Source organism: Aethalodelphis obliquidens, unplaced genomic scaffold, assembly GCF_003676395.1.
Source record: "Aethalodelphis obliquidens isolate GAN/ISIS:26980383/991018 unplaced genomic scaffold, ASM367639v1 scaffold51, whole genome shotgun sequence".
NCBI lineage: Eukaryota > Metazoa > Chordata > Mammalia > Artiodactyla > Delphinidae > Aethalodelphis > Aethalodelphis obliquidens.
In genome coordinates this window covers 91,448-103,346 of record NW_020837995.1, presented here as the reverse complement: position 1 = coordinate 103,346, position 11,899 = coordinate 91,448, and the positions used below count along the sequence as shown (strand labels likewise).

At 41.4% G+C, this 11,899-nt stretch overlaps 1 protein-coding gene and 1 long non-coding RNA gene across 3 annotated transcripts in view; one reads left to right on the top strand and one right to left on the bottom strand.

Moving 5' to 3' along the window:
- Positions 1 to 334: 334 nt before the first annotated feature.
- Positions 335 to 10,214, bottom strand: METTL3 (methyltransferase 3, N6-adenosine-methyltransferase complex catalytic subunit). Its single transcript, XM_027083654.1, has 11 exons — positions 9,898 to 10,214; positions 5,202 to 5,419; positions 4,702 to 5,106; positions 3,600 to 3,775; positions 2,786 to 3,002; positions 2,369 to 2,556; positions 1,955 to 1,993; positions 1,665 to 1,773; positions 1,479 to 1,544; positions 1,194 to 1,306; positions 335 to 562 (listed from the first exon to the last, which is right to left on the bottom strand). Exons 1-11 carry the CDS (start codon positions 9,995 to 9,997, stop codon positions 451 to 453), a joined length of 1,743 nt encoding a protein of 580 aa, XP_026939455.1. The 5' UTR covers positions 9,998 to 10,214; the 3' UTR covers positions 335 to 450.
- Positions 10,096 to 11,899, top strand: part of LOC113607918 (uncharacterized) — a 68,804-nt gene continuing 67,000 nt past the window's right edge. The window contains exon 1 of one of the 2 annotated variants that reach the window (XR_003428140.1): positions 10,096 to 10,209. This is a non-coding gene — a long non-coding RNA (uncharacterized LOC113607918). Of the gene's footprint in view, positions 10,210 to 10,258; positions 11,056 to 11,899 lie in introns of those variants that run through there. The other variant, XR_003428141.1, reaches the window with a different exon arrangement.

The window sequence follows — 11,899 nt, the reverse complement described above, 5'->3', positions numbered from 1 at the left end:
GCCACATAGTTGTAACAGAATAAGCAACATTTCGAGCATGATAGCCCTAGTGATGATAATCTTAAATGAAACTCAAATCTTACCTTAAGAAATGTTGTCCCAGAGAACCCCCTTCTTGATTACCATGTTTACTAGCACTACTTGCTAATCACTTTGATCCTATACAGTATAATCAATATTTTAATGTTTTTCAAGCATTCATTTAGTTTGAACCCTTATAGCAACCCCATGAGGTAGGTAATATTCCCAGTCTACATATAAGTAATCATACTGAGAGATGAGTTACACAAGATCACACACTGTTAAGTGGCAGAGCCAGAACTTGACCTCAAAATCCCAACTACAATACAAAGTTTTATTTAAATAAGGAAAATAACTATTGTACAAATATTACTCTTCAGGTGCAGCCTGCAGAGCCATGGCTACGGATGCTTAGGTTTAGAAGTACTTCTATAGATTCTTAGGTTTAGAGATGATACCATCTGGATACCTTTGCTTGAACCGGGCAACCACATCTGGGTCTAGTAGGTGGATCCCATCCAGTTGGTTTCCAAGGGTGATCCTGAAGCATGGGGAAAGATGGGGCAAACCAAAAATCCTGGAATTTAAAGGCTTAATACTGTTAAAAGATACGTACTTTTTATTAAGACTGCCTATCATCTCATTGAATATTCGTGCCAATTCTTTTAAAAAGATCTTACTATTAGTATAGTATATGGTAGTATGGCTGGTTAGAAATTGGGCACAGATTCTGGTGTTAAAAAAGGCTGGATCTGTACTAATTAAGGGTTAATAACTTATGTTTAACCAGGCCTACTTCACAAAGTTGCTGCTGCCAGTGAGTATCCTTTGGATTAGTGAAATGCTAGCAGCACGTCTTTTAAAGCTCTACTAACAGAATGAAAAATTAAAATTGTTGACAGATTACACAGATTCTCAGTAACCACCAGGGGGCAGATTCAGTACATCCCATAGAATAACAAAGATCTTTAGGTTGTAACAGTGGAGACCTTAAGAGCAGTGGTTTAAATCTTAAAACCTGTTGGGTTCCCAATGAATGTTGTTGGTTGCTTAAGAATCCTCTGAAGCCCATTTATAGACTAGTGGAATGTGAGGTGAAGCTCTACTAACTTCTGTCCTTGACCATAAACAGTTTTGCCCTTGGGGGCTAGCATGTTCTCTGGTCACCTTACCAGTTCGGTTGCACATTGTGTGGCCGTCCAAATAACTCAATCTTGCGAGTGCCAGGGGACAGTCTTTCAATCATGCCATAGATTTCATCCGGTTTATGACTAGTGGAACGAACCTAGGAAATAAAAGCTCTAGCTACTTTTAAGTTACCCAAGATTGAAATTCTAGCCCTTTCCATTTATGTTTATGATCCCAATGAGAAAACCTGGGATAAGAATATACCTGACTAGAATAACTGATAGCAGTTTTAAAATGTGCATCTTTGGATGCCTGGGCAAAGTACATACCTCAGCTACGATCACATCACAATCCAGACCCTGGTTGAAGCCTTGGGGATTTCCTTTGACACCAACCTGCTCACCAGAGAACAGATTACCTTATGAAACCCCAGCATTTGAACTGTTTCTCAATAAGCAATCAAACAATTCCTATTTTTTGCTCCACCTATTGAATTGGGCCCCACTGCTGCTCACCAAGCAGTGTTCCTTCCCATGGTTCAACCAATGACCTGTGCGGCCTGTCCGAATGATGCGTTGCAGTTGATTTGTCTTCACCCAGATAATTTCATCTACCCGTTCGTAACTGTGGGGTATAAGAAAAAGAATTGGAGCTTTAATCAGGCTTTCACAGTTTAGGGGTGGTGCCATCTGTTCTACAGAGGCAAGGAATCACAGAATACGCTGAAAGAAAGGAACACATATCAACTACAGTAATTATGTACTTATTTCCCTCAAAAGAAAGCAACACAATGATCGTTACTTACCCCCAGAGGTTCAGACATTCTCTGCCCAACTCCATGGCCCTAGAAAGAAATAAAGGTTAAACAGCTATTTCCATGCCCATATTTCTTCTCCCTTCAAGATACATGTGTTGTCTTCAGTAGACATTCAGTGAACATGCGAGACACCATTAGGGCAACAGAATGGATCTAAGAATGAAAAAATAAAACTTAGTATCTATTCTCAATGACCTTACCTTTCACAAGTAACAAACGTAGAGTTTCATAGACTTCATGTGTCATTTGTGTTATAAACAGGCATTAGATCTCAGTAGGTAAAAAAGGCTGACTCACTTATATATTTAATAGCAGGGCTAGGAAAACCCAGGATTTTATCCCCACCCAGTACTCACTCTATACTATATCTGCCCATACCTACATATCTTTGAACTGCATTACCTGCCTGTGACCCAGAGGAAGAGAAAGCCATCATCCTGCAGTACTGGTATGTTGAGCCTGCGCATCTCATCATCTGTCAGGGTCCCATAGGGCAGCTCCATGTGAATATCCCAGGGTGGGTCAGCCATCACAACTGCAAACTTGCCCAAGATACTGACGTCCAGGTAGCGGATATCACAACAGATCCACTGCATGAGGTGGTATTTGGTCATCTTCCCTTCCTTTACTCTTAGATTCATGGCCCCAGTCCCTCTTTTTACATTTGATTTTCCTATTCCCTTAGATGCGTATCTATCCCACTCCATTCCCAATCAGCAGGGCGGATTGGTGATTTATGCCCTGCTTTCCTACATGTATGGCTACCCTACTAAGATAAAGGTCCTTAAGTTGAGGTAAGTTTTCTGAGCAGATAGGTACCTGAGGTGGGAAGAGTCGATCTGCATTGGAGTCACCTCCAACGCTCTGTGTAAGGGCAAGCTCCTGGCTTGGTGTATGGTCTTTGCTTCCAGGAGCTTCAGAATCCATGCAAGCATCAATTTCATAGTGAACATATTTGCAGGTATCCATGTGGAAACATGTGTTAAGGAAAGAGCAGTCACCTAATGACTCATCAGTGTGTTTATTGATGATCCGTCTGGGGAAATAAAAAGGGAGAATTGGAATCAAGATGGTGTTCCAGTTAGATGCCGCAGTTCGAGGTCCAAATTGTTGCAAAATTTCTAGTCTTTCACTATCATTAGAGCTGCCTCCACAAGTTTTCAAATAAGGAAGGCAGGTGACATTAAAATCTGTAATTTACACTAAAGAAGAGTTTTAATTCTTCTCTGAGCAAAGAGTTAACTTCCTTATGACAGGAAGGAAGGGCTTGCTAGTTGGAGCAGAATAAAGCACCTACCTAACAGCCCAGGTTCCTGTTTCTCCTAAGATCATCCTTCTTCCAGAGAACTTTAACTTTCACTGGGGCTCGGAGACAGAGATGTCTTGCTATTGCAAGAACAGAGGGGCATTTTTTTCTTTAAATCTCACGTCGTTTTGGGAGTGCAGCCTGTATTCCCTCCCATAGAACACTACTTCTGAAAGTTTACCTTCAAAGTCTGGAAGTCTTAGACAAATCATATTAAAACCACTTAATAACAGGATTAAAGACAGAAACCCAATAACCGGAAGAAATGTGCTTAAAAAGAATGACTGCTTCTAGGAGACCCATCCAACCCTCTCCCTCCCAAAAGACCTGAAGTGCAGCTTGCGACAGGGCCGGTCAGCATCACTGGCTTTCATGCACTCCTCCTTGGTTCCATAGTCACAGAACTCTTGCACTTGAGCCCGACCTCGTGAGCGAAACTTTTCAACTATGGATTGTTCCTTGGCTGTTGTAGTATTCAGTAGCTCTAGGATCTCCTGACTAACCTGTGACAGAAGAAGCCTTGGTCTTAAAAGGGTCTGTAGATAAAATTAGCCCTTAAACCACCTCTGCAAATTCTACTTGACATCAATATCCTATGAGGGGTCAATAGACTAAGTTAATACGGGAAAATTGGAGCCCTAGGAGAAGAGATGTGTCATGGGTTTAGTCCTTCCTCACAAATGTGCATTTGGGATGAAATTAAAATATAAGAAGACTGGTTCCTACTGCTAAGCATTAAGCTAAACTCCCCTCCCCAGGAAAGCATTCCTTCCAACCAAAACCACTTACATTTATTAGGTACTGAACCAAGGCACAGTGCTAAGCACTTTAGTGTTTAGCTCAGAGCCTATGCAACAATCCTATAAGCAGGGGGTGGGGGAGCGCTGGAAATGGATAACTATTGTGGGTCCAATATTTAATAGACTCAGAAACCACTACAATGCCATTCCACATTGTACAATCAATTTCCATAATTATTGGTCCATATGACTATCTTCCAGTATTCGTCCCCTCTATTACTATATTTGGATTCCTCTTCTCAAGATCTGATGATTCTTCCAAACAGATACAATGAAAAAGATTCTCTAAATCCGAGTTTCCCAACATTGGTGCATTGTTTACATTCTGGGGCAAATAACTCTTTGTCGTGTGGAGGTTGCCCTGCTAAGACTGTAGGATGCTTTGCAGCATCCCTGGCCTCTACCCACTAGATGCCTGTAGTGCTCCCGTGCTGTGACAAACCAAACATGTCTCCAGACATTGCCAAATGTCCTCTGGGGGTTGCGAGGGGGGTAAAATCATCCTCAGTTGAGAACCACTGCTCTAAACCCTGAATTCTAAGAACTGCTCTTCGCCCTCGGGGTAAATTCCTCTCAACCAAAGCTAAAATTCAAAGTACATGTGTGAAAGCATTTCCATCTACCCCTACCTTCTTGCTCTGTTGTTCCTTAGTAGATTGTTGGTTAAGAAGGCTCTCTATCTCCAGATCAACATCTGAGGCAGCATGTTTCCTTGATTTCTTGGTTGGCTCCTTGGCTACTTCTGATGCTGAAGAGGCCAAACCAGAGGCCAAAGAGCTAGCAAAGGCAGCTACTGTGGTCGAGTCCTGTTCTGCACGCCGCTTCTGCCCTGTGATAGTCCCTGCTACCTCCCCAGAGCCCTTTTTTTCTGCCACAGCCCCCATCATGGCAGACAGCTTGGAATGATCAGCGTAGGTCACAAGAGTGGGATGTGCATCATCTTGTAGGAGACCTCGCTTTACTTCAATCAACTCCTGAGCTGCAAACTTCTGTAGGAGGCTTTCCACCCCATCTTGAGTGGCAGGGGCATCTGGCTAAGGAAGGAGGGTGGGGGGAAAGCATTAAGACACTGACCATGAACTGAAGAAAAACAGTGGTAGTTCCCAACCTTGTCTTATCTGGTCATTACCGTGGAGATGGCAAGACGGATGGACACAGCATCAGTGGGCAAAGTTAGCGCCAGATCAGAGAGGTGGTGTAGCAACTTCTTCTCTAATTCAGGGTCTGTAGCTAGTTCAGGAACTGCTGAAGCCGTGCTGGGCTTAGGGCCACCAGAAGTGGGTGCAGTAGGCACTGGGCTGTCACTACGGAAGGTTGGAGACAGTGCTGCCTCTGGATTCCGAAGATCTAGGAGTGAAGAGAAATGAAAATGAAAAAGGACAACCATTGTCAATGTATACATTCCTCAGGAGTCAAGTTCTCCAGCATTCACAACACACAGTTCTTTCATTTCATGAAGAAAATTCTCTGACCAGATTTAGCACTAGATACCCCTTATTAAATCACACTCAAGCATTCACTGCTTTGCCAAGATAATCCTGGATTTTCTGGGAACCACTTACCTTTTCTCTGTTGGGTGAGAGGTCTTTTCCTAATTCCTTTCCTTGCTGTGCTTCAAGGAAATAAATTAGCAGCTTGGTAGATTTAAATGTCCATACCACCTCCCTTTAGTCACTCTAAAATGACAGCTGATATAATCAACCTGTAAGCCAGGAATATTTTCAACAACCTACACTGTGATCAAATCTTTTTGAAGAATTGAATTTGAATGAATTAAGGCCACTGGACATCAGAGGGTATAAAAAATGACAGGAGGGATTCCCTGGTGGTGCAGTGGTTGAGAGTCCACCTGCCGATGCAGGGGACACGGGTTCGTGCCCCGGTCCAGGCTAGGCCCGTGAGCCACGGCGGCTGAGCCTGCGCGTCCAGAGCCTGTGCTCCACAACGGGAGAGGCCACAACAATGAGAGGCCCGCGTACCGCCAAAAAAAAAAAAAAAAAAAAAAAAATGACAGCGTTGGGGGTTAGAATGATGCGACCTTTAAAGTGAAACACAAAAATTTTATAAAACTGCTGAAGCCCTGGTCACCAATGATATTTCTTGACTATATTTTTATCACTTACTCTAGTACTTCACAAGCTGGGTAGCCAACATAACCTTGAGAAGAGTTAAGAAACTCAAATCGGGACAAAATATTACCTTTGGGAGAGCCTAATATCTGTGATTATTTAGTTAAAATACAGATGAAATATTAAACATTCAGAACCTGTATTGGAATTCCGTTAAATACTATATAAGTGGGCCACTAGTTTACATTTAGAGATATTCTGGTTACTTAGAAATTTCCGCTCTAATGGAACTAACTTTAGTAAAATTTAACTCAGAAGTCTAAGGAAAATGGAGCTGAAGTATACCAAACACCTTGGGGGAACAGTTACATTTTAGGAAAATAACTTATACCCTACATGGAAAACAGACTCCACAATTCCATACTAGCTAGAAATGTTAAATAATTGCAGAACTTTCTTTACCTTGCTTATGTATGATTCTTTTATGTTCTGCTGGATCTCAGACTAGAACTTTTTTTAAAAAAAAACGTAATCCTATTTATTTATTTATTTGGCTGCGTTGGGTCTTCGTTGTGGCACGCGGGATCTTTGTCGTGGCACACAAATACCCTAACAGACATCATCTCACTGAGGAAAAGCACTGATTTTGCTCCAATGTTAATGTCAATAAGTTGAAAATGTACTTTTTATAATTAACCTGATACTACCAAGAATATAATATAAACATTTCTTCTTCTTACAGAGTTTTCACTTTCTCTGGTAACTAAATTTATATGTTCTTTGAGTCATGTGTAATTTTTCTTAAAGCAAGCAAGAAGTCTATGAAAAGAACCACTTTAAACATACATTTTCAATCCCTGGAACTGGATACAGACATTTTTTTTTTCCTCTTTGGTTATCTGACTGATCACTTGTTTTAATACAGTTCTTTTAAAAAACAGCCTGTGATTCTGGTTATGAATCCTTGTGTTAGTAACACCTCCTAGGAGTATTCTTTTCATGACATTCAGGACACTGAAAATACCTTTTTAAAAAAATACCTTTTTCAGGTTATTGGGAGGAGGAAGCTCACGTTTAATATTTTGGAAAAAATCTAACAGCTGATTAATGCAACTGTTATTTATAGATGGGCTTTAGCCACTCTGTGAATTCCATGAAGTCACTACAAATTTGGGAGAAAGACTCCAACGTTTTATCATTCTTAAAATAGGTCACTGGCAGAAAATCGTTGAGCTCCAACTCCTTCAGAAAGTATTTGTTCAGTTATTAATTCAGTATATTTACTGAGTGCTTCCATTATGCTGGTAACTATGCTGACACTCTGCTTCTAATCTAATGAAAAATTTAATGTGTTGGGCTCAGCAAAGGAATACTTAATACTTGAGTTCATTCTTTGGTTAAGAGCTCCGTTGAAGATAAACAAAATACTAGCTTGAAGACATAAAAATATGGCTGCTCTACTAACTTGCTGATCCCTAAAACATGTCAACATCTATATTCACATCTTCAATCCCATTGATGAAATATATTGAGCAATTCACATATTTACTAATGTGCTAAGCCTGGCCAAGTTTATTTTGTTTCAGTTAAAATTAAGTAAATATTTATTGGAAGTGATAATCCTCACTTCAAAAATCTGTACCTTACTCTATGGAAAACAGTACGGTGGTTCCTAAGAAAACTGAAAATAGAATTACCATATGATCCAGCAACTCCACTTCTGTTATATATCCAAAAAAGCTGAAAACAGCATCTTGAAGAGATATCTGCACAGCCATATTCACAGCAGCATTATTCACAATAGCCAAAAAGGTGGAAGCAAGTATCCACCAGTGGATAAATGGATAAACAAAATGTGGTACACACATACACTGGAGTATTATTCAGCTTTAAAAAGGAAGGAAATTCTGACACTTGCTACAACATGGAGGAACCTTGAGGACATGCTAAGGGAAATCAGCCAGTCACAAAAAGACAAATACTTTATGATTCCATTTACATGAGGTATCTAGAGTAGTCAAACTCACAGAAACAAAATAGAACGGTGGTTGCCAGGGCCCGGGAGGAGGGGAGAATTGGGAATTATTGTTTAATGGGTACAGTTTCAGTTTTGCAAGACAAAAAACTTCTAGAGATTGGTTGCACAACAGTGTGAATATATATACATCACACTATCAACTATACATTTTAAAATGGTTAAGATGGTAAATTTTATGTTATGTGTATTTTGCCACACTTTTTTAAAAAGTTGTACTTTAAAAATGCCCAGCTAACAAAGGTCTCCGAATGATTCTTGGTTCATAGTATTCTGCATTCATTAATGACACGAATACATTTTAGTTTACTCAATATCCTTGTCTTTTAACATTAACCTCAGAAGTAAACAAGTATCAGATTTCAGTAATGCTATAAAAATCTAGATGTGGTAAGAAAATTTTTATTTTCTGTGAGAAAAGAACTGACTGAAGAAAAAAAACTTTGCATATGGCGCAATGTTTGGTTAATACCAAAGTGTGGTTAATACCATGGAGAAGTGAAGTGGAATTTCTATTAATTAATCCATGATAATATGACTTGCACTTCTTCCCCTACTTACCCTGCTTTCTTACCTTCCCTTTAATTGTCTAAGTCCTACATAGCCATAGAGACCAAATTCCAAGTGCCAACTCTTCCCTGATGCCTTCACTGGCTAAACCGACTCTTGTTACTTCTACCTTCACTGTACTCATTGTGGAATCGATTCATTTGGCATTTTACATATGTCATATTGTATTTCTGACTCTTCCTTTATCCCCAACTAAATTTTAAACTCCTTGAGGGCAGGGACACTGTCTTTTGTCTAACTGGACTCATGTACGCTGTAGACACTCGATAGATGTTCATTCATTATGGTATAAGAGTCCTGCCAGAGCATCTTCTAGTTCCAAGGGCCAGACTACAAGTGCATGGACCTAATATATATTTCAACACAAGATTTACAGACAGACTCGAGTATACTGATATACAGTGCAACAAGCTACACACAAGAGCGGTACGGATTCATTATCCTTGTAGATCTTTGATTTGCCTTAGATAATTCAGGGCTTGTGCTGGGGATGTGGTATGAGTAGCACTTAACCTTTTGAGGTTCCTTCAAGTTTTAAGACTGTGACACAGGAGAAAACGGGAGGGGAGAAAAAGTTTAAAAACAAATGTTTTCAGATTCCTGCTCAGTGTGTAAACGTCTAAGACAATGCCAGTTCCTCTACTCGTTTAGCAACACCGAGTGCTAACTCTGCGAGGGCCATTGAGCTGGGCACTGTGGATATAAAGGTTCCGTACTTGCTCTCACAGCGCCCCGAATCTCAAAAGACATGACCACTAAAAAGCAATTGCTATAACCGAGAAAAGAACAAAGCGCCACGGGAGTGACTAAAAAAAGGGACTTGCTGCTTCGAGGGATCGGGGGCTGAAAGGCCTAGCAAGTGAGACGCTCTCAGACTCAAGAGGAGTCAACCTGACGCGGGGAGGCGGAGGCTTCCGGCCGGGGAAAGCGGAACCGGCGGAACCAGGGCCCAGGCTGGGAAGGAGCCGCGACTACTTGCAGCAGGGTGAAGCGTCTGTGCTGCTGAGGTGGGGGGAGAAGAGTACCAGTGTATGAAGGCTTAAAGAAACGGCAGTTTGGGGAAAGGCACCGACTCGGGAGCTGTGTTTTTCTCCAGGGTTCCCTCCAGCCCTCCCCGGCTAAGGCTCGGCCCCAACAGTCCCGCGCCTCACCCAAGTGCCCCGAGTCCTGCTTCCGCCTCCGCTGCAGCCTCTCCCGCAGAGAATCCAGCTGCTTTTTGTGGGCCTGGATAGAGCTCCACGTGTCCGACATTTCGGTCTCGCAGCCCAGACACGTCCCGAACCAAGGGCGACTGCCTTCCACCTCTCAGCCCTAGTTCCAAGAATTATCCAACTCTCATGCGGACACCCGAAGCCTAACCGGAAAGAGATCCCGGGAGACGCACCGGACGGAAAGTCATTTCCGGTTTTGCTCTCCCTTTGAAGCTGAAACGAGAGCCAACTTAAGTGTTGGCGGAATGGCGGGTATGTTTTTTATGGGAATTCTTTCACGCTTCCGGGTGAGGTGAGGCTGTGGTTGCCATGTTGGTGCCTGGCAGAGCTGCCATGTTGCTTATAGCCGCGCATGCGGCCATGTTGAATATTAGGAAATGAGTTCGAGTCGTACTAAGACAGCGCACGCGGGGCAGCGTATGTAGTCTAGATTTTGGAAATGAAGGATCACTAATTTCTTTTGACAGTTTGGTACTAACATACCTTTGCCACTGAAGGTGTAGCTTCATGTTCCCGTGCACTTGTTTACAAAAATATAGCCATTACTCATGCATATTTGAGGGAGGATAACTGATGGAGCAGAGATACTATAATGAGTCTACAAATACATATTCTCACTCTTCTTGCTTATACCAAATCTACAAGTATCATGTGTAATACATTAAAATAGAGTCCTCAGGGAATTCCTTGGTGGTCCAGTGGTTAGGACTCTGCGCTTTCATTGCCAACGGAACCGGTTCAATCTGCGGTCGGGGAAATCAGATCGCAAGCTGCTCAGAATGTATGCATGCATGCATAAATACATACATACATACATACATACTCAGAAGGAGGCACTAGGGGGCTCCTGAGGTTCTGGTTGAGCTGTGTTTCTTATTCTGAGAGCTGGTTGTATGAATACGTTGTTTGTGAAAATGAACTGAGCCAAACATTTTGGTATGTGCACTTCTCTGTGTAGTAAACTTAAAAATTTCGTTTTTTTTAATGAGGTTCTCTGAATGGAAGCATTTGAGAACCACTGATTTATCAAGCCTACGGAACGCCAAACACTGCCAGAAAGAACAGCTTAAGGCACGGCCCCTGCTTTCAGAGCTTCTGGTGTGGTAAAGGAGCTATGACCCAGTTTATTGATATTGAACCATCTTTACAGACTAAGGCAGCACCGAGCATAGACTTAAAAAACAAATGTGATTGCAAAGAAGGGAGGACTCCAAGCCCAGATGACCCTTTGGCAAGGAGGTGACATCAAAGTTCAGGCTTGGAGTGACAGCTAGTACTTCAGTAGGTGAAGCTATAGGAAAGAATTCCAGGCTAAGAACATGATAAAAGCAAAGGTCTAGACTAGATGTAGAAAAGCATGATGCGTGCCGTGCTGACCCAGATTAATTTTGCTAGAACACAGAGAATTATTTTTGGGAATTTGGGAGAATATTTGTTTCCATATTTGAGGCTAAATTGCAAAAGGTACATGTTACCTGAGCAACGAGCTTGCAATTTATTCAGCATACAACAGGGTACATTTTAAGGTTTGTGAATAGGGAATATTTTAGGGAATCTGGTGTTCTGGTTGAATTGAGATGGGGAGAAAAGTTTAGAGATAGGGAAAATAATCAGTAGCCTATTGTAACTGTTTGATGATAGGACCTTTAAGTCAGAAGCTATCTATGTATAGTAATGGAAAGGAAGGGGTGAATATGAAGGGAGACTACTGAGAAGAAAGATGTATGTGTTTTGGAATGTGGCAGTTTCATTAATTTATTCAGAAAATATTTGAGTGACTACTATGTGCTAGGTACTGTGGAGATTTAGTAGTGATCAAAATATCCATTTCCATATCATTTTCTGAATTTAAATTTACCTAGTAGATAATTTACATTGTCTTTTTTTATTTATTTATTTTACTTTAATTTTATTTTTGGCTGCATTGGGTCTTTTGTTGCTG

What these genes read in the sequence shown, in the direction of transcription:
- METTL3 (XM_027083654.1), bottom strand. Translation starts at nt 9,997, where the DNA reads ATGTCGGACACGTGGAGCTCTATCCAGGCCCACAAAAAGCAGCTGGAT. An exon ending in GTGATGTGATCGTAGCTGAG is followed by an intron (nt 1,307 to 1,478) that starts GTATGTACTTTG and finishes TTTATTTCCTAG; the next exon opens with GTTCGTTCCACTAGTCATAA. An exon ending in CACAATGTGCAACCGAACTG is followed by an intron (nt 563 to 1,193) that starts GTAAGGTGACCA and finishes CCCATGCTTCAG; the next exon opens with GATCACCCTTGGAAACCAAC.